The sequence below is a fragment of the Palaemon carinicauda genome, unplaced genomic scaffold (assembly GCF_036898095.1).
Source record: "Palaemon carinicauda isolate YSFRI2023 unplaced genomic scaffold, ASM3689809v2 scaffold1112, whole genome shotgun sequence".
NCBI classification, from domain to species: domain Eukaryota; kingdom Metazoa; phylum Arthropoda; class Malacostraca; order Decapoda; family Palaemonidae; genus Palaemon; species Palaemon carinicauda.
The window spans coordinates 8,352-34,447 of record NW_027168608.1 but is presented as its reverse complement, the minus strand read 5'-3'; the positions used below and the strand labels follow the sequence as shown (position 1 = coordinate 34,447).

The window sequence follows — 26,096 nt, the reverse complement described above, 5'->3', positions numbered from 1 at the left end:
AACAGCTGGAATAAAACTTCTAGAGTAATGCGTAGTATTGAGCATCATGATGGAGAAGGCCTGGCTATTAGAATTAACTGCCTGCCTAGTTCGTGGTATTATCATTAAAGGAAATTTCGCTTAGTTAAAAAGAAAATATGTTGCAAATAGTGTCTTGGATACGATGAATTAATTTTTCTTTTTCCTAATTCATCCGAAAATAGATGTCAGTTTTCGTAAATATAATCCTAAAAAAGCTACCATAATAATGTGTCTATATATAAATAGTATATAAAGTAATATATATTATATGTGAATATAACCCATTTTTTATATCTTATAAAGGAAATTTTTATTTTAATGTTACTTTTCTTAAAATAGTTAATTTTTCCTTGCTTCCTTTTCTCACTGGGCTATTTTCCCTGTTGGAGCCCCTGGGTTTATAGTATGCTGCTTTTCCAACTAGGGTTGTAGCTTAGCAAGTAATAATAATAATAATGATAATGATAATAATAATAATAATAATAATAATAATAATAATAATAAAGTGTTTATGGATGAGATTTTTGTAATTTGCAAGAGAGAGAGAGAGAGAGAGAGAGAGAGAGAGAGAGAGAGAGAGAGAGAGAGAGAGAGAGAGAGAGAGAGAGAACATTTTCACGTAATATTTTGGGGTGTGGCTAAAGAACTGATCAGATATGCAAAATTGTAAAGAAATTATCATTAACGCTTCAAAATATTTACAAGTGAAATAAAATATCACCTTTTTTTTTAATATTAAAAAAAAATATTTTTTACAAGTTCATCTCAATAAACTTTTCTGTGGCACTACGCTATCGTCACTAAGATGTGAACTACCACCAGTGAGTTATGGGGTCCTTTGACTGGCCAGACAGTACTACATAGGACCCTTCTCTCTGGTTACGGTTCTTTCCCTTTGCCTACACATACACCTAATAGTCTGGCCTATTCTTTACATATTTTCCTCTGTCCTCATACACCTGACAACAATGAGATTACCAAACAATTCTTCTTCACCCAAGGGGTTAACAACTGCACTGTAATTGTTCAGTGGCTACTTTCCTCTCGGTAAGGGTAGAAGGGACTCTTCAGCTATGGTAAGCAGCTCTTCTAAGAGAAGGACACTCCAAAATCAAACCATTGTTCTCTATTCTTAGGTAGTGCCATAGCCTCTGTACCATGGTCTTACACTGCTTTGGGTTAGAGTTCTCTTGCTTGAGGGTACACTCGTGCACAGTGTTCTATCTAGTTTCTCTTCCGCTTGTTTTGTTGAAGTTTTTATAGTTTAAATACGAAATATTTATCTCAATATTGTTACTATTCTTAAAATATTTTTTCCTTATTTGCTTTCCTCACTGGGCTATTTTCCCTGTTGGGGCCCCTGGGCTTATAGCATCTTGGTTTTCCAACTAGGGTTGTAGCTTAGCATTTAACAATAATAATAATAATAATAATTACCCCAAAAGTAAACCCCTTTAGGTATGGCCAAAGCAGACATGCAAGGCCGAAATAAACATCTAACGCATTCCATTTTTTTTCTCGTCAGAAAATAATATCGTATTACCAATGAGCGTCTTCTGCAAATATCACAATTAATTAACTTCTCTATAGGCTATATGCACCAAAATATGCTTTTGATTTTCAGGAGAGCACATACATATAATAGATAAATAAGTAAATATATATATATATATATATGTATATGTATATGTATATATATATATATATATATATATATATATATATATATATATATATATATATAGAGAGAGAGAGAGAGAGAGAGAGAGAGAGAGAGAGAGAGAGAGAGAAAGGTCCCCTTTTTGTTTTGGTTTCATTTGTTGATGTCAGCTACCCTCCAAAATTGGGGGAAGTACCTTGGTATATGTATGTATGTATGTATGATATATATATATATGTATATATATATGTATATATATATATATATATATATATATGTATATATATATATATGTATATATATATATATATATATATATATATATATATATATATATATATATATATATATATATGAAGAATAAAATATTCCGCTAGGAAAAATATCAAATCTGTTAGGTCGAAAAGAAAGTTCATTCTAATAAAACAAAGACACGTGCCTCGAAAAAATCATTTGCCCGAAGTCAACAAATTTCTTATTGCTTGTCCAAAAAAGTTACTCCCAGTATTGTTCATACCAAGACGGAGTTTCTGCTGGGACAGAAAAGCTGTTACAATTGCAGACACTTCCGCCTGTAGAAAAGAAACCTTCTTGAAATATCGTAGACGGGAAACGTCTTAATTGCAAAAAAAAAAAAATTATTGCTATCAAAAGCTCTTATCACGAAAGAGAAGGACGCAAAAACGCACGGACGAAAGCTGAGAGAGAGAGAGAGAGAGAGAGAGAGAGAGAGAGAGAGAGAGAGAGAGAGAGAGAGCAGGGAAGGACACAAAAACGCACCGACGAAAGCAGAGAGAGAGAGAGAGAGAGAGAGAGAGAGAGAGAGAGAGAGAGAGAGAGAGCAGGGAAGGTCACAAAAATGCACGGACGAAAGCAGAGAGAGAGAGAGAGAGAGAGAGAGAGAGAGAGCAGTGAAGGACAAAAACGCACCGACGAAAAGAGAGAGAGAGAGAGAGAGAGAGAGAGAGAGAGGGGGGGGGGCAGGGAAGGTCACAAAAACGCACGGACGAAAGCAGAGAGAGAGAGAGAGAGAGAGAGAGAGAGAGAGAGAGAGAGAGAGAGAGCGAGCAGAGGACACAAAAAACGCACCGACAAAAGCAGAGAGAGAGAGAGAGAGAGAGAGAGAGAGAGAGAGAGAGAGAGAGAGAGCAGAGGACACAAAAAACGCACCGACAAAAGCAGAGAGAGAGAGAGAGAGAGAGAGAGAGAGAGAGAGAGAGAGAGAGAGAGAGAGAGAGAGAGAGAGAGAGAGAGAGCAGTGAAGGACAAAAACGCACCGACGAAGAGAAAGAGAGAGAGAGAGAGAGAGAGAGAGAGAGAGAGAGAGAGAGAGAGAGAGAGAGAGAGATGCTACAATCCAAATTTAACTGTGTAAAAATTATGAATGAGAATAAAAATGATCAAATCTTCAACAAGATTATGACCTCTAATTTACGCATGTGAGTAGTCAACTACCTAAATAAAAATTTCCTCCTAAGAGTGAACTGGAATTTTATCAATTATTATTATTATCCATAAATATATCACACACCCTAAAGAGGCAAGATCCTCTCTTCAACCACAAAAAAACAAGGAAATAAACGTTCAGACAAACCACCACCATCTGTAGTTCACTTTTCATACGTTCCCTGAATACTGGATTGCTCTTTGCCCAAAAGTGGCATTTGAAGATCTTCAAACTCTAAGACTACAACCAAATGAAGTTTGATTACAAAATAATTGCAGAGGGATAATTGCGTAATTGAAGCTTTTGGAAACACATATACAGACACACACACACACACACCACCTCCTCTTCATTTCTCTGACTGGCCAATCCTCCCCCCCTCCTCTTAATTTCTGTGCTCGGCTAATACCCCTCCTCCTCTTCATTTCTGTGCTTGGCTAATCCCCCTCCTCCTCTCTACTTGTCTAACCCCTTCCTCCTCCTCCTCTCTCTTCTTGGGCTAGTCCCCCCCCCCCTCTCTCTCTCTCCTCCTCTTCTCCTTCCCCCTCTAACTCTATCGAAGAAAAGCAAGCCTGCATAACTAAAAGTGTAAAACAGGTAGACCACTGTGGACGATTCCTCATTAGTAAAATGCCTTCAAAATATCGTCGTGCGAAGAATAATAACGAACCTAAAAGCAACACTTGAGGACAATTTATAGAGAATAGAAAGCTAGAGGAAGAGGAAGGCGATAATGATACCCTCTTGAGATGGTACTAATCAATTCGAGATGGGAAATCGATCGTCGATAAGAAGCAATTCGTTTAGGATGGAAATGATATCGACAAGGGGCTCCCCCAACAATCTAATGGTATCAGTGTGAGACACAATAGAAAAAACCCTTCCCTTTCAAGAACAGAAGCTCCCAAAAACATTTGGGGCACAGGGCTGCCGAAACGTGGAATAAAAAGTAATAGATAATCAATATGAGTGTTTTATTGTTTATTTTCCCCGTGATATCTATATAAAAAATTACCATAATTGTAAAGTCTATGAAAGTGTGGATGCTAGGGGGATTAGGACGCTCGGTGGAGTTCAGCGTTTGGTGTTGCCGACTCACTGAAAGACTGATTCTTGAATCAGCGTTGAGGGAATTCATTGCAATTGCCGCACAACAGTTGGCTTTTCACCAATTGATTCGTCAGCTCAAGAAAAATCCTCCTCAGTTCAATATAGAGTAACTGACAAACGTTATCAAGTGAGACTTAGAGAGGTGAAACTGGGACTAATCAGCTACACCGCTGAGCGTGGAGTTGCCTAGTGAGGAGAATCCGGCAACCCTACTGGAGCATCCAGCTCCTTTTTTAACTTCTTATACTGATTAAACTTGAATTTAAATTGAAATCCTGTTCGCTAGGCATATTACCAACATCTTCATAATTAACGGTATATTGTAAAGCAAATCTGCCTACTGAGATATGGACGGACTATCATATGATAAATCCTAAGCGTTGATCATTGTTTCTGATACACACACACAATGATTCGAAACATTAGAAGATTGATCTAAAGATTCACTGTACAGTTTGGTAATCTCAGTCTTGTCAGGTGTATAAGGACTGAGGAGATTATGTAAGGAATGGGTCAGACTATTCGGTGTATGTGTAGCAAATGGAAAGTGAACCGTAACCAGAAAGAAGGATCCAATGTAGTCCTGTCCCCATAACTCTAGCAGTAGTATCTCAACGGGTGCCTGGTGCCCTGGTCAACCTACTACCTACAAATGCGCTCAACAGATTACCTTTAGAGAAACGACACGAATATACCGAGAGGAGCTGGGATAATTGATGTTGGAATATTTGTGGTTAAAACACATCCTTTTATTGGATAGATCAGGGGACTCCTGACCTCTCTCTCTCTCTCTCTCTCTCTCTCTCTCTCTCTCTCTCTCTCTCTCTTTCTCTATCCTATGTATTTTTTTCTCAGGAAGGCCCTCAGCTAATGAGACACCACTAAAAAAGATCTTATAAAAAGTCTCCAAAGAACCCAAATCGGCGTCCATAAGTCATAGGTGAAGCCCCCAGCTAGGACTACAGTAGGGAACTTCATGTGTTGAGCTACACATCTATGACGGAGGGCTTGTATGTTGTAGTTTTCTTTTTTTTTTTTTTTTGCAAGGCAGATAGGATCAGTAGTACTTTCCCTCCTATAGATCAAAGACTACAGCTTCAGCTAGTATGGCTACAGGACCCTCTATCCTGATAGATCAAAGACTACAGCTTCGGCTAGTATGGCTACAGGACCCTCTATCCTTATAGCTCAAAGACTACAGCTTCGGCTAGTATGGCTACAGGACCCTCTATCCTTATAGCTCAAAGACTACAGCTTCGGCTAGTATGGATACAGGACCCTCTATCCTTATAGCTCAAAGACTACAGCTTCGGCTAGTATGGCTACAGGACCCTCTATCCTTATAGCTCAAAGACTACAGCTTCAGACTACAGCTTCAGCTAGTATGGCTACAGGACCCACTATCCTCATAGATCAAAGACTTACAGCTTCAGCTAGTATGGCTACAGGACCCTCTATCCTTATAGCTCAAAGACTACAGCTTCAGACTACAGCTTCAGCTAGTATGGCTACAGGACCCTCTATCCTTATAGCTCAAAGACTACAGCTTCGGCTAGTATGGCTACAGGACCCTCTATCCTCATAGCTCAAAGACTACAGCTTCGGCTAGTATGGCTACAGGACCCTCTATCCTCATAGCTCAAAGACTACAGCTTCAGCTAGTATGGCTACAGGACCCTCTATCCTTATAGCTCAAAGACTACAGCTTCGGCTAGTATGGCTACAGGACCCTCTATCCTTATAGCTCAAAGACTACAGCTTCAGACTACAGCTTCAGCTAGTATGGCTACAGGACCCTCTATCCTTATAGCTCAAAGACTACAGCTTCGGCTAGTATGGCTACAGGACCCTCTATCCTCATAGCTCAAAGACTACAGCTTCGGCTAGTATGGCTACAGGACCCTCTATCCTCATAGCTCAAAGCTGTACAGCTTCGGCTAGTATGGCTACAGGACCCACTATCCTCATAGATCAAAGACTTACAGCTTCAGCTAGTATGGCTACAGGACCCTCTATCCTGATAGATCAAAGACTACAGCTTCAGCTAGTATGGCTACAGGACCCTCTATCCTCATAGCTCAAAGACTACAGCTTCGGCTAGTATGGCTACAGGACCCTCTATCCTCATAGCTCAAAGACTACAGCTTCGGCTAGTATGGCTACAGGACCCTCTATCCTCATAGCTCAAAGACTACAGCTTCGGCTAGTATGGCTACAGGACCCTCTATCCTCATAGCTCAAAGCTGTACAGCTTCGGCTAGTATGGCTACAGGACCCACTATCCTCATAGATCAAAGACTTACAGCTTCAGCTAGTATGGCTACAGGACCCTCTATCCTTATAGCTCAAAGACTACAGCTTCGGCTAGTATGGCTACAGGACCCTCTATCCTCATAGCTCAAAGACTACAGCTTCAGACTACAGCTTCAGCTAGTATGGCTACAGGACCCTCTATCCTTATAGCTCAAAGACTACAGCTTCGGCTAGTATGGCTACAGGACCCTCTATCCTCATAGATCAAAGACTACAGCTTCGGCTAGTATGGCTACAGGACCCTCTATCCTTATAGCTCAAAGACTACAGCTTCAGCTAGTATGGCTACAGGACCCTCTATCCTTATAGCTCAAAGACTACAGCTTCAGACTACAGCTTCAGCTAGTATGGCTACAGGACCCTCTATCCTTATAGCTCAAAGACTACAGCTTCAGCTAGTATGGCTACAGGACCCTCTATCCTTATAGCTCAAAGACTACAGCTTCAGACTACAGCTTCAGCTAGTATGGCTACAGGACCCTCTATCCTTATAGCTCAAAGACTACAGCTTCGGCTAGTATGGCTACAGGACCCTCTATCCTGATAGATCAAAGACTACAGCTTCAGCTAGTATGGCTACAGGACCCTCTATCCTGATAGATCAAAGACTACAGCTTCAGCTAGTATGGCTACAGGACCCTCTATCCTTATAGCTCAAAGACTACAGCTTCAGACTACAGCTTCAGCTAGTATGGCTACAGGACCCTCTATCCTTATAGCTCAAAGACTACAGTTTCGGCTATTATGGCTACAGGACCCTCTATCCTTATAGCTCAAAGACTACAGCTTCGGCTAGTATGGCTACAGGACCCTCTATCCTTATAGCTCAAAGACTACAGCTTCGGCTAGTATGGCTACAGGACCCTCTATCCTCATAGCTCAAAGCTGTACAGCTTCGGCTAGTATGGCTACAGAACCCACTATCTTCATAGATCAAAGACTTACAGCTTCAGCTAGTATGGCTACAGGACCCACTATCCTCATAGATCAAAGACTTACAGCTTCGGCTAGTATGGCTACAGGACCCTCTATCCTTATAGCTCAAAGACTACAGCTTCGGCTAGTATGGCTACAGGACCCTCTATCCTTATAGCTCAAAGACTACAGCTTCAGACTACAGCTTCAGCTAGTATGGCTACAGGACCCTCTATCCTTATAGCTCAAAGACTACAGCTTCGGCTAGTATGGCTACAGGACCCTCTATCCTTATAGCTCAAAGACTACAGCTTCGGCTAGTATGGCTACAGGACCCTCTATCCTTATAGCTCAAAGACTACAGCTTCGGCTAGTATGGCTACAGGACCCTCTATCCTGATAGATCAAAGACTACAGCTTCAGCTAGTATGGCTACAGGACCCTCTATCCTTATAGCTCAAAGACTACAGCTTCGGCTAGTATGGCTACAGGACCCTCTATCCTTATAGCTCAAAGACTACAGCTTCGGCTAGTATGGCTACAGGACCCTCTATCCTTATAGCTCAAAGACTACAGCTTCAGACTACAGCTTCAGCTAGTATGGCTACAGGACCCTCTATCCTTATAGCTCAAAGACTACAGCTTCGGCTAGTATGGCTACAGGACCCTCTATCCTTATAGCTCAAAGACTACAGCTTCAGACTACAGCTTCAGCTAGTATGGCTACAGGACCCTCTATCCTTATAGCTCAAAGACTACAGCTTCGGCTAGTATGGCTACAGGACCCTCTATCCTCATAGCTCAAAGCTGTACAGCTTCGGCTAGTATGGCTACAGAACCCACTATCTTCATAGATCAAAGACTTACAGCTTCAGCTAGTATGGCTACAGGACCCACTATCCTCATAGATCAAAGACTTACAGCTTCGGCTAGTATGGCTACAGGACCCTCTATCCTCATAGATCAAAGACTACAGCTTCAGCTAGTAAGGCTACAGGACCCTCTATCCTTATAGCTCAAAGACTACAGCTTCAGACTACAGCTTCAGCTAGTATGGCTACAGGACCCTCTATCCTTATAGCTCAAAGACTACAGCTTCGGCTAGTATGGCTACAGGACCCTCTATCCTTATAGCTCAAAGACTACAGCTTCGGCTAGTATGGCTACAGGACCCTCTATCCTTATAGCTCAAAGACTACAGCTTCGGCTAGTATGGCTACAGGACCCTCTATCCTCATAGCTCAAAGCTGTACAGCTTCGGCTAGTATGGCTACAGGACCCTCTATCCTCATAGCTCAAAGACTACAGCTTCGGCTAGTATGGCTACAGAACCCCCTATCTTCATAGATCAAAGACTTACAGCTTCAGCTAGTATGGCTACAGGACCCACTATCCTCATAGATCAAAGACTTACAGCTTCGGCTAGTATGGCTACAGGACCCTCTATCCTTATAGATCAAAGACTTACAGCTTCGGCTAGTATGGCTACAGGACCCTCTATCCTTATAGCTCAAAGACTACAGCTTTGGCTAGTATGGCTACAGGACCCTCTATCCTTATAGCTCAAAGACTACAGCTTCGGCTAGTATGGCTACAGGACCCTCTATCCTTATAGCTCAAAGACTACAGCTTCGGCTAGTATGGCTACAGGACCCTCTATCCTTATAGCTCAATGACTACAGCTTCGGCTAGTATGGCTACAGGACCCTCTATTCTTATAGCTCAAAGACTACAGCTTCAGACTACAGCTTCAGCTAGTATGGCTACAGGACCCTCTATCCTTATAGCTCAAAGATTACAGCTTCGGCTAGTATGGCTACAGGACCCTCTATCCTTATAGCTCAAAGACTACAGCTTCAGACTACAGCTTCAGCTAGTATGGCTACAGGACCCTCTATCCTTATAGCTCAAAGACTACAGCTTCGGCTAGTATGGCTACAGGACCCTCTATCCTCATAGCTCAAAGCTGTACAGCTTCGGCTAGTATGGCTACAGAACCCACTATCTTCATAGATCAAAGACTTACAGCTTCAGCTAGTATGGCTACAGGACCCACTATCCTCATAGATCAAAGACTTACAGCTTCGGCTAGTATGGCTACAGGACCCTCTATCCTCATAGATCAAAGACTACAGCTTCAGCTAGTATGGCTACAGGACCCTCTATCCTTATAGCTCAAAGACTACAGCTTCAGACTACAGCTTCAGCTAGTATGGCTACAGGACCCTCTATCCTTATAGCTCAAAGACTACAGCTTCGGCTAGTATGGCTACAGGACCCTTTATCCTTATAGCTCAAAGACTACAGCTTCGGCTAGTATGGCTACAGGACCCTCTATCCTCATAGCTCAAAGCTGTACAGCTTCGGCTAGTATGGCTACAGGACCCTCTATCCTCATAGCTCAAAGACTACAGCTTCGGCTAGTATGGCTACAGAACCCCCTATCTTCATAGATCAAAGACTTACAGCTTCAGCTAGTATGGCTACAGGACCCACTATCCTCATAGATCAAAGACTTACAGCTTCGGCTAGTATGGCTACAGGACCCTCTATCCTTATAGATCAAAGACTTACAGCTTCGGCTAGTGTGGCTACAGGACCCTCTATCCTTATAGCTCAAAGACTACAGCTTTGGCTAGTATGGCTACAGGACCCTCTATCCTTATAGCTCAAAGACTACAGCTTCGGCTAGTATGGCTACAGGACCCTCTATCCTTATAGCTCAAAGACTACAGCTTCGGCTAGTATGGCTACAGGACCCTCTATCCTTATAGCTCAAAGACTACAGCTTCGGCTAGTATGGCTACAGGACCCTCTATCCTCATAGCTCAAAGCTGTACAGCTTCGGCTAGTATGGATACAGGACCCACTATCCTCATAGATCAAAGACTTACAGCTTCGGCTAGTATGGCTACAGAACCCACTATCTTCATAGATCAAAGACTTACAGCTTCAGCTAGTATGGCTACAGGACCCTCTATCCTCATAGATCAAAGACTTACAGCTTCGGCTAGTATGGCTACATGACCCTCTATCCTTATAGCTCAAAGACTACAGCTTCGGCTAGTATGGCTACAGGACCCTCTATCCTCATAGCTCAATGACTACAGCTTCGGCTAGTATGGCTACAGGACCCTCTTTCCTCATAGCTCAAAGCTGTACAGCTTCGGCTAGTATGGCTACAGGACCCACTATCCTCATAGATCAAAGACTTACAGCTTCGGCTAGTATGGCTACAGGACCCTCTATCCTTATAGCTCAAAGACTACAGCTTCGGCTAGTATGGCTACAGGACCCTCTATCCTCATAGCTCAAAGACTTACAACTTCAGCTAGTATGGCTACAGGACCCACTATCCTCATAGATCAAAGACTTACAGCTTCAGCTAGTATGGCTACAGGACCCACTATCCTCATAGATCAAAGACTTACAGCTTCGGCTAGTATGGCTACAGGACCCTCTATCCTTATAGCTCAAAGACTACAGCTTCGGCTAGTATGGCTACAGGACCCTCTATCCTCATAGCTCAAAGACTTACAACTTCAGCTAGTATGGCTACAGGACCCACTATCCTCATAGATCAAAGACTTACAGCTTCAGCTAGTATGGCTACAGGACCCACTATCCTCATAGATCAAAGACTTACAGCTTCAGCTAGTATGGCTACAGGACCCACTATCCTCATAGATCAAAGACTTACAGCTTCAGCTAGTATGGCTACAGGACCCTCTATCCTTATAGCTCAAAGACTACAGCTTCAGACTACAGCTTCAGCTAGTATGGCTACAGGACCCTCTATCCTTATAGCTCAAAGACTACAACTTCAGCTAGTATGGCTACAGGACCCACTATCCTCATAGATCAAAGACTTACAACTTCAGCTAGTATGGCTACAGGACCCACTATCCTCATAGATCAAAGACTTACAGCTTCAGCTAGTATGGCTACAGGACCCTCTATCCTTATAGCTCAAAGACTACAGCTTCAGACCACAGCTTCAGCTAGTATGGCTACAGGACCCTCTATCCTTATAGCTCAAAGACTACAACTTCAGCTAGTATGGCTACAGGACCCACTATCCTCATAGATCAAAGACTTACAACTTCAGCTAGTATGGCTACAGGACCCACTATCATCATAGATCAAAGACTTACAACTTCAGCTAGTATGGCTACAGGACCCTCTATCCTTATAGCTCAAAGACTACAGCTTCAGACTACAGCTTCAGCTAGTATGGCTACAGGACCCTCTATCCTTATAGCTCAAAGACTACAACTTCAGCTAGTATGGCTACAGGACCCACTATCCTCATAGATCAAAGACTTACAACTTCAGCTAGTATGGCTACAGGACCCACTATCCTCATAGATCAAAGACTTACAGCTTCAGCTAGTATGGCTACAGGACCCTCTATCCTTATAGCTCAAAGACTACAGCTTCAGACCACAGCTTCAGCTAGTATGGCTACAGGACCCTCTATCCTTATAGCTCAAAGACTACAACTTCAGCTAGTATGGCTACAGGACCCACTATCCTCATAGATCAAAGACTTACAACTTCAGCTAGTATGGCTACAGGACCCACTATCATCATAGATCAAAGACTTACAGCTTCGGCTAGTATGGCTACAGGACCCACTATCCTCATAGATCAAAGACTTACAGCTTCGGCTAGTATGGCTACAGGACCCACTATCCTTATAGCTCAAAGACTACAGCTTCGGCTAGTATGGCTACAGGACCCTCTATCCTCATAGCTCAAAGACTTACAACTTCAGCTAGTATGGCTACAGGACCCACTATCCTCATAGATCAAAGACTTACAACTTCAGCTAGTATGGCTACAGGACCCACTATCCTCATATATCAAAGACTTACAGCTTCAGCTAGTATGGCTACAAGACCCACTATCCTCATAGATCAAAGACTTACAGCTTCAGCTAGTATGGCTACAGGACCCTCTATCCTCATAGATCAAAGACTTACAACTTCAGCTAGTATGGCTACAGGACCCACTATCCTCATAGATCAAAGACTTACAACTTCAGCTAGTATGGCTACAGGACCCACTATCCTCATAGATCAAAGACTTACAGCTTCAGCTAGTATGGCTACAGGACCCACTATCCTCATAGATCAAAGACTTACAGCTTCGGCTAGTATGGCTACAGGACCCTCTATCCTCATAGCTCAAAGACTACAGCTTCGGCTAGTATGGCTACAGGACCCTCTATCCTCATAGCTCAAAGCTGTACAGCTTCGGCTAGTATGGCTACAGGACCCTCTATCCTCATAGCTCAAAGACTTACAACTTCAGCTAGTATGGCTACAGGACCCACTATCCTCATAGATCAAAGACTTACAGCTTCAGCTAGTATGGCTACAGGACCCTCTATCCTTATAGCTCAAAGACTACAGCTTCGGCTAGTATGGCTACAGGACCCTCTATCCTTATAGCTCAAAGACTACAGCTTCAGCTAGTATGGCTACAGGACCTCTATCCTTATATTACTGAAGATGAACCGCCAATTTCTACTTTCCCTTTCCAAGATTTGTGACCGAACAAACGATTTTCTATTAGAAATTTTCGAACTTTAATGCTGTTTCAAGCTCTCCAGCTGGCACAAGGCTGGGGAATCCAATCAAACTAATATGACGAAATAAAGAAAAAAAAAACAAGAAAAAAATAAATATTAGCATCAGCACTGGAGACTCGAGAAATATATGAAACGTAATAAAATCTTGTAACGAGCCTTCCCCCAAAATATTTATCCTTACGGTGACAGGCGAACCCGTTCGATGATAATTAATTGGCGATAATTAGGGAGTGGAATAAGGACAATTAGGTGAGAAAGATAAGAGCAGGGCCCACTATAAGACTCCTAAGTCCTAGTGGGTCTCGGTTAATTAGAGAAAGGAGGCTAATGAAGACATTGGAGGAATCTGTCTTGACGTTTTCATTTCATCTCAATGGTTTGTTTAGCACGATTTAATTATTTGTTGACAAAGATTCATCAAGTGACAAATTAACTACAATCACAATGGGAATTAAGTGAGAGAGAGAGAGAGAGAGAGAGAGAGAGAGAGAGAGAGAGAGAGAGAGAGAGAGAGAGAGAGAGAGAGAGAGAGAGAGAGAGTAGCAGCAGCGGTAGCAAAGAACAAAAATTAAAATATATCTTAAAACATCCTATATGAGGAAAAGAAAACTAAAATGAGTTAGACACTAAAAGGAGTTAACTGTGCGCTGAAGGATGTAGGATAAGATATGTGGTCAGAACACCAGGACCGGTGCCGGACAATGGCTTCCCCTCCCATCCAAAGGGGGGCGTGACCCCAAACTCCATTCTTTCACATCTAAGGCCAAAGGGTCGACCTTTATCCTCGATTTACACAGTAACCTGCTAAATCATCCCATTTTCTTTTCTACCAAAATTTCGTTCCGGAATTCAAACAACTATGATATTCATTACAATTCACATGAAAAAAATAATTTGATTCTTAAATTCCATTTCTTATGGTCATCTAAAGTAATACAAGAGTAAATTAGCTGACCATAATGACGTTAATCAGGTTCAGTGTTATTTCACAGGGGCCTATATCTTTAGCGCAAGGTCTTAGAGAGCACTCACTAGTAAAACATCATTTCGTACCAACAACAATTCTTGTTTTTTTAAAACGTGGATATCCGGGATAAAACATAGGCTAATTAATATATATATATATATATATATATATATATATATATATATATATATATATATATATATATATGAGAGAGAGAGAGAGAGAGAGAGAGAGAGAGAGAGAGAGAGAGAGAGAGAGAGAGAGAGAGAGAGAGAGAGAGAGAGAGAGAGAGAGAGGTTCTTTTACGTGTAGAAAGGCGAATCAAACACTTATTGTTAAAAGGAAATTGAAGGCCCCTAAGACTCAGAATTAAATCTTTTCGATCCTTTCTTTAAGATATATATATATATATATATATATATATATATATATATATATATATATGTGTGTGTGTGTGTGTGTGTGTATGTATATATACAAACATATAATGTATCTATATATACACAAGATATATAAACAGTATATGCGTGTGTGTAATCAAAGTAGCCCGTACCAAAATAAGTAATAAATATATTCACTCCCTTAATTATGACCGTGCTTCTAATTGGAGTTGCTTCTAATTGAAGTAACTCCATTTATTGACGCTTACAAGAAAAACAAGGGAAAAAAACTTTAGATAGAGGCAAGAGAGCGTGCTAGAAATAGGAGTGAATGGCGAGCGATTGTGACGCAGTTCCGGTAGGACCTGCTGCTTCCTCCGGTGCCTTAGATGACCGCAGAGATAGCAGCAGTAGGGGATTCAGCATTATGAAGCTTCATCTGTGGTGGATAATGTGGGAGGGTGGGCTGTGCCACCCTAGCAGTACCAGCTGAACTCGGTTGAGTCCCTTGTTAGGCTGGGAGGAACGTAGAGAATAGAGGTCTCCTTTTTGTTTCATTTGTTGATGTCGGCTACCCCCAAAAATTGGGGGAAGTGCCTTGGTATATGTATGTATGTACTACTCGGATCTCCTCTACGCTCCCTTAGCGGTAACAAGTCCTTGATGCAAGATGGATGGAAGTCAGCACAGTTTTACATCATTATTTTTTTTTTTATCGACTTCAGATTTTTCTGATCAAATGTGCGTGAAATTCTTATTTACAAGTATTGGTATGTCCATTAAACATGAGTTTAAGTATATTAATCTTTTTTTCTGAAAATCGTAACACTGCTTAATTATAAAGATTTCTCTCTTCAAAAAGGTGATTGTCCATTAACAGAGTTATTAATATTTCTTTAAAAAAATATTCATAATCAGAAGGATGCACCAAATGCGAAAGAACTTGAAAATCTAAATGCACGAGAAACACAATGACATTTCATCATTGGTTTCATAGAAAAACTTATTTCAAGGAAATGAAATGTTCAGTCGACTGAAACAGTTGTGATCAGTGGTCTTCATTTCACTCGGACTGGATGTTAAGTAACATAATGTGAATGAAATCGAAGATAAAAAAAAGGGTCCACAAATCAAGAAAATACAGTTTTCTATTCCCGTTCCCCCTCAGTTCTGTCTCCTCAACTGCCAAGCACATCTTTCGTTTCATGATCAGTTCATTTTTCTCGCTTAACTTTAAATTGTAATCCTTCATTATTTCTTTATGAATGACTCCGCATTATGGTTTGATCCTACTTATCGTAAATTTCCGAGTATAAAATTATCTTATTCAAATAATTTGTTTTTGTATTTATTAAATTTCCTTCGTATAATTAAGAGAATTTACATCGGGTGACAAAGAAAAACCGAATGAATATTGTTATTCATCTATTATAGTTTATTTCCTTGTTTCCTTCCTTACTGGGTTATTTTTCCCTGTTGGAGGCTTAGAGCTTATAGCATCTTGTTTTTGCAACTGGGGTTATAGCCTAGCTCGTAATAATAATAATAATAATAATAATAATAATAATAATAATAGTAATAATAATAATAATAATAATAATAATAAAGTATCAGTGGGCAAATTATTATGTTTTACCGGATCGTACTTTGCAAATGCATTATCTAGAAACTATTAGTAACTGTAATGGTTTGAGCACCTCAGGGAAAACCTATATACCTCTGGTCGTGCTATTGATGAGTTTTTTAATTTTTTTTTTAATAGTTTAAAAGTTATCACCGAAACTAACAAGCCTGTGTAGGTATTGTTATTCTGTAGAGTTCTCAATCTCCTGCATTTCTTACATCATTCAGTCTGCAAGGTTTTAATAGAAATAAACAACGTACTCTCTTGCCATGAGTTATGGCCTGCTTGGCCGTTTCTTCATGAAAAAAGAAACTATAGTCGATTTTTTTAAACCTGGCAAACTTGCACTAAACTTGCACTTAGCTGGTTGTCGCTGATTGGATGAGTGTCGTGTTGTCCGAATCTCTCAGTTTTGTTTTCACACTGTTTTAGAATTGTGATTATAGGGTCATAGAGTGAGTTAAGAGCCAAGTTATGTAATGTTATGTAAATACCAGTTGTAATAAAACGTAAGTATTAAGAACTTACATACCGAATTATTATTTAATAGTTAACAGTTATGAAACAACACTTACCGAAGCTGTAGACTAGAGATATGTTTCAAACGCATGAACTTTAATGTTTAAATTTCTAGCTAGATTTTTAGTGCTATCATGCCATTGGTTGTTTGAAAAAAATAAAAAATATTTATTGTACATTGCTGATGTTGTATAACGCCTAAGAACAAATTAATATCGTAGAAATGTAAGCTTGTCAGAAAATTTGGGGTGGAGGAGTTGTGGGAGGAACAGCCACGGGCTTGACAGAAAGTTGACGTACTCTCAGCGGGAGGTTCAAATGCGGGTTGTGGTGTTTTTGTCTTCATAAAATAATAATTAAGATGTTTATATATCATAATGTTTATTTTTTGCATTTCAAAAGTACTGCTCACGGAATTTCATTAATGTTTTAGGATATGTATAAAGGCAAATTACATAAATTGTATTTATTCGTACCATTTCCTGGCTGGTGTGCCACTCTCTATATAAAATGACATTAAATTTACTGTTCCTCAAGTAGAAATTTTCAAATATGTCCTATTACAGTTGGGTTTTCTTTATCTCGCGTCCATCTTATTTTTAGATAGACCTTAATTATATTATATTTTGTAAATCATAAGACTCCCCATGAATAATAAGAGCAGAGCCCTTATATTTGAGATTGTTAGCTGTCATGTTGTCTTTTGTTCCATCTCAATAAACTTATAGCAGTTTTCAATAGTACAGGGAAACAAAAGGTTCTTAGGAACTTAAATTTTAAGTATATTTTCATGACTGTTCATTTTAATAATACAGTAGCTGTATTAGGCAATAATGGCATTAATGAAGAGAAAAGTCAATAATAATATTAAAAATTATAACAACAGTAAGAGTCACAACAAAGTAAACAACAACTAAGTATTGATAACAGTAGTAATAATAATGCATCAATTAAAGGCGTCAGAATTATATAAACAAAAGTATCGATAACAGGGTCATGGATGATAATAAAGTATCATCAGTATCATGTTAACAGAAGTATCAATAACAACATGAAATACAGCTAGAATTTTAGTCCAGTGTCAGAGCATCTTCATCACTACTGTCATCAGTAGTGCTATCATTCAAGTCAATTACAAACTCATCAAGTAACTTATCAAATGCTGAATCTTTGGCACGATACAATTCTTCGATTCTCTTGACATGTTCTATAGCATTTTGCCAGTGCTGTGGCGTCACATGATCAACTGCTTCTTTTGTAATTTTTTCAACAATTTTCAGAGACTGGTCGCTATTAGAATTACGTTTTTTTATTTCTGTCTTCACTTGGGCCCAGATAAGTTCGATAGGGTTGAAAATGCAGTGATAGGGAGGTAGACGAAGCACTTTATGGCCATAGTGAGCAGCAATTTCATCTATTTCGTACTTTTGAATTTCCTTGTGGCGCTGGCAGAGCTGAAGAAGTTCGAGTTTTGTAAAAGAAGGGTCATGGTCAATGTTATTTAGAACCAACCAGTCTATGATTTGGGCTTTTCTGTTGCTACTTGTCGGGACCTTGTTGATTATTTTAGAGTGATAAGGAGCATTATCGATGATGATAAGGGACTCCTTCTTGATATTAGGAAGAAGTTGTTCTTCTAACCACATTTTGAACCTTTCGTTATCCATCGAGTCATGGTAATCACCCTTTGATCCGTTTTTTTATTTGAACATAAGCAATGCTCCCGGTACAAAACCCTCATCACTTCCTGCATGTACTATTATAAACCTTGAGCCTCTCCCTGACTTCATTTTCGGTCCTACTGATCCATCTTCATTAGTCCAGCACTTTTCGACGGTGAGGTTCTGGTTCACCCAAGTCTCGTCCACGAATACCTCCGGTCTTGGCTTTGGACTCTCTCGATTTCTCTTCAGTTCTTTAAGATACTTGTTCCTTGTTATAATGATGTCCTGTCTCTCCATGAGTATCTTTCTTCCGCTTGTGACTTTCTTGTACCTAAAACCAAGATTCCTGACTATTTTGTAGAGGGAACTTCTCGAACCAGTAAAATTAGTAGGAGGTTCCCGAACTTTTGCCAACAAATTTGCTAATGTAAGAAGGTCTCCTCTGTCATAAAAGGATAGGATCTCTCTCCTAACACAATCTCTGTCGAAACTATCAAGATTATCAACAACAGTCGATTTCCTTTTCCGGGGCAAGGGTGAATGAATTATACCGTCTGAAGATTTCATCTTCTCAGATTTGATGCGATAGATAGTTCTCTCTGAAACTTGAGTTGCTGTTGCTGTCGCCTTAATGATTTCTTTCATTGTCTTGCTAGGACCCTGTGAATTGAAATATTGAAAAACATTCATTATTATATTACGGCACTGACTGGTAAGCCTACTGCCAGCAGCATGTATATGCCTGGTGTTTGAAGTGCCTTCATCTTTGCTTTGTTCCATATCGTCTCTTGTGGCCATGGCTGAAATAGGTGAAATCGACAGTGAGCCAATTGCTCGATAGCAGATTCTAAGCTGATTGATGGTGGCGGTGTGTGCAGACGACAACTCGCCGGCTGTTCCTTTCTCAACTCCTCCACCCCAAATGTTTCGGCAAGCTTACATTTCTACGATAGTATTTTGTTCTTAGGCGTTATACAACCTTCAGCAATGTATAATCAATACGTTTTGCTTTTTTCCAAACCACCAATGGCACGTTTGCGCTAAAAATCTAGCTAGAAATTTAAACATTAAACTTCATGCGTTTGAAACATATTTCAAGTCTACAGCTTCGGAGAGTGTTGTTTCATAACTGTTAACTATTATATAATAATTTGGTATGTAACTTCTTAATACTTACGTTTATTACAACTGGTATTTACATAACATTACATAATTTGCCTCTTATCTCAATCTATGGCCGTATAATCACAATTCTAAAACAGTGTGAAAACCAAACTGAGATATTCGGACAACACGACACTCATCCAATCAGCGACAACCAGCTAAGTGCAAGTTTAGTGCAAGTTTGCCAGGTTTAAAAAAATCGACTATAGGAAGTTCATTTAACAATTCAATTGGGTATTTACTGGTTACCGTGTTCAGAAATCATGACAAAGGGCCGTTGAACAATGTTTTAATAACGCAGAGTTCACTTTGCTTATCGATCACCACACATAGTTTACTTATTGGATTTACGGTAGTCAAGTAGAAATTTTGTGTTTTATAACTGCTTCACCAGTCGGTTTATATACAACAAAAGCCGGTAATTCCAGTTTGGTATGTTTGAATCTCTTAGGCAAATGCCGTAAACTAAACCTATTGCATTGCTACTTCACTTGTTATATAGTCATTAATAACAAGATCTGCCATGATGTATTTCTACGCATATCCTGTCACGCATTACAGCCCCATAACAACAGCAAGAGTAAATATAAAAAAGCGAATGAATTAAATAAGATACATATGAAAAACTTTAAAATATGTGTGAAAGATTTATTTCAATGTTATTGTTCTTAAACCTCGTTTGTAGTTATTCCTTATTTCCTTAACTCACTGGGCTATTTTCCGTGTTGGAGCCCTTGGGATTATAGCATCCCGCTTTTCCAACTAAGGTTGTAGCTTAGCAAGTAATAATAATAATAATAACAATAATAATAATAATGATAATAATAATAATAGAAGGGGGTTCTTTGTAGAATTTTATATTGGTGTTCCATTTTGTCGTAAAATGATAACACTGGCTTAGATGATGATGATGATGATAATAATAATAATGATAATAATAATAATAATAATAATAATAATAATAATAATAATAATAATAATAAAGGTCCCAATGTTCTGAAATATAAACCAACTACTTAAAACCTTCAAATATCCTATAATACCCATTTCAGTAAAGAGTTACAGAAAAAATAAAAAAGATATTCTGTATTTTAAATCGCAGCTAACTTAACCTACAATATTTAACTAATAATTTTATCTTTTTTCAGGTAAGTTTGTTACGTCAAAGGAAGAGTTGAAGAAAGAAAGAAAGAAGGGATCATGAAGGTATTTAGTCTTTGCAATAATTGAAGGGCCTGAATCTTATAGATGACAATAAGGGTAATAATCTTATTGACTTTTCAAGATACCAATTATGAAATTTTTTTTTCGACGTTACAGATGATATATCAGGCCTTGTAAATCTAAATTGGGTTAATATGAATTACTATTTCGTTATATAAAGACAACTATTAGTAATTAAAGGGACATAATTTTGCTCGATATTTATTTCTGAAAGTAAATAGAATTTTACTGCTTTGTTTATTTTCCGTGATAGTAAGGTACTTTGCATTTAATTTTGAGATATTTTCAGTGATTATACTGTCTTTTCAATTGATGGAAACTAAACGATAATGACTTTACTGAATATTTATATATGTATATATATACATATATATATATATATATATATATATATATATATATATATATATATATGCAATTGTGTAAAGTGTATATACGTTCATGATAACAATATATATATATATATATATATATATATATATATACATATATATATATATATATTATATATATACATATTTATATATATACATGTATACATACATATATTTATATATATATATATATATATATATATATATATATATATATTTATATATATACATATTTATATATATACATATTTATATATATATATATATATATATATATTTATATATATACATATTTATATATATACATATATATATATATATATATACATATTTATATATATATATAAATATATATATACATACATATATATACATACTTTTTTAATATAGAGTATGATAAACAATATACATAATATAATGTCCATATGCAAGATTTATTTATTTTTTATATCTATGATATTACGAACATAATAAATGTTTTGAAAACATACATGAGATTAATAATACCACGAAGGTCTCCTGTCATCTGAATATATTTCGTTCATTATCACGAATCCTGAGCAAAGCCCCTTTCCAGAGTGATAGGAAAAGCATGATTTATTATCACCGCCACTCCTTTGTTTGAATCCTACTTATACCAGGCTTATAATTTCCACTCTTGAAGTTTTCTTATTATTATTTTTGGTGTGGGTAATATCTATTACACATTCATCCTTGGCTATGGGAAATAAAGACAGCAATTTTCGAGGAGATCTTGATTTAATGACTAGAATTCCTCCTGAGTTGCTATTTTGGAGTCAACAATAAATCTAACAAGTTGAGAATTATTTGTTTGAACAGCAGTTCAACGCACACAGATTAACTACATATACATATATATAAATATATATATATATATATATATATATATATATATATATATATATATATATATATATATATATAAAACTACTCACATTCATAAAGGACGGCATTGTTTTATATCAGGGCGAAGTCTTCTTATATTTCCTACAGGTATGAATAAATTTTCCCTGTACATACCATACGAAAACCTACATGATAGCCGACTGAAAAAATATTTAGTGAAAATCTGCTTGAAAAAACGTCCTACAGAAAAGTTGCTCCAAAGGACACTGCAGGAAAGAAAAAAAAAAAAAAACATTGATCTTCTGAGATTTTCCTAATATAGCCAAAGAGATTCCAATTCATTTGTACAAATAAAAGCGTCAATTGATGTGACAATATTTCAGAGTACTGGCAACTTGCTCTGGTAAAGTTGGACTTATAAGCATTGAAAATATCTAAAAAAAAAATCAGTCTGCTTGAAGATGTCGTAGACACGAAACAAATCAAGATTCACTTGGTATTTAATTATTTTCAGTGTCAAGTAAACAAACTTCAAGTAACGAAACTCATTATCTAGTTTACTAAAAAATTTTAATTGTGTCAAAACTAGTATTGTAGTGCGAGATGCCCCTAGCAGTCTATCACCCTTCTATGGGAAAAAATAGAATTGTATGAGATTACTATCCTTTTTTAAATATCATTCGACTAAAACAAATTGCTTCAAATAAAGATTCCACCTTATGAGAAAACATACCAGGGTAATTGTGTAGGAGACCTCCGCGCTCGATTTAAAAGTTTCTAAAAGTAGAAAACGAAAGAAAACAGTAAATTAGAGCTACAGTTACCTTGAAACTGTGAGATAATCCTCCTACAACCACATAACTCTTACACAGAAAATGTAAGCATAAACCTACTACTACAATTATGGGGGACCCCAGTGGGAAGCGGGGTTTTTGGGTGGGGGGAGGAGGAGAAAAGTGATTTTTCGGGGCACTACCGAACCTAATACAACTACCTACCCTACCCTGGGGGCCATGTACCCCTACCTAGGCCTACCGGTGCGACCCCCCCCCCCTTAAGGCCACAGTAATTTTCAGGGCACCACCGAACCTAAGACACCCACCTAACCTAGCCTATGGGGCCCTGTACCCCTACCTAGGCCACAGGGGGGGGGGGGCGTCATAGTGCACTAGTTTGTCTGCAGATTATAGTGGTTACAGGGCTCATTTGAGCAAAAATAAGACAGTCAACAATAACAACAGACTTAGAAAATTCAGGGAAGACAAGAGTAGCGTGAGTTTGATCGTCGATATTTCGACTATTAATGAGGTTACACAACGTTAACGTAAACTGCAAACTACCACATACCTTACTGTTATGGTGTAGGTGGATACAAATCTGCTGCTGCCAGGAGGAAGTGATGAAGACTTTTGGCAGGATCAGTTATGGCCAATTTAAAGTAGGCCACGGCCAAATACCCCACAAAATGACCTTTTCTTCTTCCGTATTTGGGGACCAGGGCCTTGGTGCCTCTCCAGGTACGTTCTATGGTGTTAGTATGAGCACCTGTAACTGGGTCAACAAAATTAACACTATGATTAACCGTGAGGTGCTTATAACCTTCTTTTTCTAAACAATTATATGCCTTCCAACAATCCGATATCACCGTGGTACCTTCTGCTATATACTGGCGGATAATAGCCAGTAATGTTTCAGCGGAGCGGTCTTTCACCGGCACAACAAATAAATCCCGGGTTTCACGGCAGATACCACCAAACACCCACTGACCCTCTATGACGTGTCCAACATTGTACTTGCGCTTGCCAAATTTTGATTCATCAATTTCAACGGTTAATCCAGGGCCTCCAATTTTCCGAGAACGTCTCAGACCCCAAGAAATAAGCACCTCACGGCAAAACGAACACCAATCAACGATAGTGTGATTATTGAGTTTCAGTTCAAACGAAACAAATTCAAATGAAAACGCCTTTTGCAAAAAAAGGAACACAAACTTCAAATTAGTCTCAATATCTAACTTTGCGTTTCCAAACCATGTACCTTTGAAACAAGACACGAAAAAATGGCACCTCCTCTTCCTTTTCCCACGAGTAACCACACTACGATCACACCGGAATGCTAATTTGTTGTAATCTATACGGCACACATTTTCACAATTAGGGCACTTTTTCTCTGCCAAAATCAAACCATGACGTTGAGCAAATGCAATTAGCAAATCAACTTTCCCTGAATAATGTACACAAAAATCCCCATAAGAAACAAAGCAAATGTCACAAGTGACACAGTCGGAACGGGATGAAGGTCCTGCTAATTGCTCCATACTTCACGGCAAAATGAGCTTTTCAGTTTGAAGGGAGATCCGAGACGTGCAAAAAATGAGCTTTTCAGTTTGAAGGGAGATCCGAGACGTGCAAAAATATTCCTCCGCGGAACTTCACGTAAACTGTGGTAACTGGTGGAAAAATAGCAGGGATAAGTGAAGTAATAAGTGTCAGCATTGGCTAGATTTGTAAAAACCGCCATGATTGGTTTTCAAACAGTGTGACGTCAAGAAAACACCTGTTATTGGTTAGAATAGCATTGAGAACTAGTCTACCATACGCAGTAAGGCGGTGAAACAGCTCATTTTAGCCAAGACATCACACAGTAAACAAAAACAAACACTTAGAAAAATTCCAAGTGAAACATAACTATACACACGTATCTTCGTTAAATAGCAACTGCTCATATATTGACTATTATATAAGCGTTCTATATGATATAATAGTGAATTGTAGGTGTTTAAATTCTTCAAGATCTTCCGCGAGCTCTCCTACACATTTACCCATACCAGCAAAAACTTGTATAAATAACAGATAACACCACAGCCTTGTTGAAAAGGAAATCAAAACAAATGATTAGCACATAACAAATGTAAAAACGTTACCACTTTTAGACTGAACACTAAATGCCATGTGTTTTTTAAACAAGTGTAAATAGACAGATTTCTCAGTAAGACATTAAAATTTTAAAAAAATTTTATGTGATGTGGCAAAGTTTTGGTTTTCAGGTAAAACAAGCATTTCTGATTTATTTCGTCTTGTCTACGTTATTGAATTTTATTTTCACTTGATGTGTTTTTATTGAATTGGATTTGTCAATTGTTCCAGCATTTTAATTATAAAGACTGGCACGTTTACATTTTAGTATTCATTGACGAGGTTCTGAAATTTTAATGGTGAAGGATTTTCTTATTCATGGCAATTTATTTTTCCTTTGCTCTGGTTCTTATTGCCTCACTAGTCAATTTTCGCCGTAAATTTTAGCCACTGGAATATTTTTTTTTAAATTTCATCCTTCTTGTTGGCAATATGCAACTATTTGTTGATACATAGCTATCAATTCCTTAAATGGGTTGCCGATAACAATTAAGAATTTAACGGGAAACGACCAGTTCCTCGAAGCGCAAGTCTCGGCAGCAACGCATTGCGAAATTACACATCAATTATACAACGTATCATTAGAAACAGCTTAATGGATACGTCAAAAAACTAAAGTAATGGATATCCTTGAAACAATTAACAAGCTCAAATGGAACTGGGCAGGGCACATTGCCAGGATGACAGACACCCGATGGACATCACGAACAACCTTCTGGACACCCCGAGGATACACAAGAAACCGAGGAAGACAAAAAACCCGCTGACGAGATGACTTAGACCAACATAAGCAACAGTGGCACAGAATAGCTTGCGATAGAAATCTGTGGAGGAACCTGGGGAAGGCCTACATCCAACAAAGGACTTTTGAAGGCTGAAATGATGATGATTATCATCATTAGAAAGCCAGCGGTGATGTTCCCCTCTCTTGCTTCCTCATCCTGAACACACTAGGAAGTTAAGAAAGAGTTACGACTAAACAACTATAGAATGACTCTTCTTTCCGTTTATCATATACATTGACTTCTAATATTAAAAAATAGCTATCCAATCTATTGCCAATTTATCATTATGATCAACTTTATTGAGTCATAAAACAGTTGTCAAAACTTCAAAATACCTAATGCTTACAGCAATTGCATATATCATGCAATAGGAGGAAGAACGTTCAGTTATGCTGCACCGAGACTCTTCAATGACCTTCCACTTGATGTCAAGAATAGCAATAATGTGGCAGCTTTCAAGAAAAACCTGAAGACTTATCTTTTTAGAAAGTGTTATAATAGTGACCTGAACACTATTAAGCCTGAATACAAATGCTAGCAAAATAACTGAT

At 38.5% G+C, this 26,096-nt stretch overlaps 2 protein-coding genes across 2 annotated transcripts; one reads left to right on the top strand and one right to left on the bottom strand.

Moving 5' to 3' along the window:
• Nucleotides 1-7,401: 7,401 nt before the first annotated feature.
• On the top strand, nt 7,402-10,493 carry LOC137635297 (streptococcal hemagglutinin-like). Its single transcript, XM_068367764.1, has 6 exons — nt 7,402-7,610; nt 8,214-8,451; nt 8,768-8,994; nt 9,373-9,610; nt 9,874-10,100; nt 10,241-10,493. Exons 1-6 carry the CDS (start codon nt 7,402-7,404, stop codon nt 10,491-10,493), a joined length of 1,392 nt encoding a protein of 463 aa, XP_068223865.1.
• Nucleotides 10,494-23,051: 12,558 nt separating this feature from the next.
• Nucleotides 23,052-24,162, bottom strand: LOC137635296 (uncharacterized). The gene has a single exon (XM_068367763.1). The coding sequence runs from the start codon at nt 24,160-24,162 to the stop codon at nt 23,200-23,202; it is 963 nt and encodes a 320-aa protein (XP_068223864.1). The 3' UTR covers nt 23,052-23,199.
• Nucleotides 24,163-26,096: the final 1,934 nt, after the last annotated feature.

Bases quoted from the DNA above. Each gene is read 5' to 3' on its own strand.
- LOC137635297 (XM_068367764.1), top strand. From the start codon at position 7,402: ATGGCTACAGGACCCTCTATCCTCATAGCTCAAAGCTGTACAGCTTCG. The intron at 9,611-9,873 runs GTATGGCTACAG...CATAGCTCAAAG, and splicing joins AAAGACTACAGCTTCAGCTA to ACTACAGCTTCGGCTAGTAT. The intron at 10,101-10,240 runs GCTAGTATGGCT...CTATCCTTATAG, and splicing joins GCTCAAAGACTACAGCTTTG to CTCAAAGACTACAGCTTCGG.
- LOC137635296 (XM_068367763.1), bottom strand. From the start codon at position 24,162: ATGGAGCAATTAGCAGGACCTTCATCCCGTTCCGACTGTGTCACTTGT.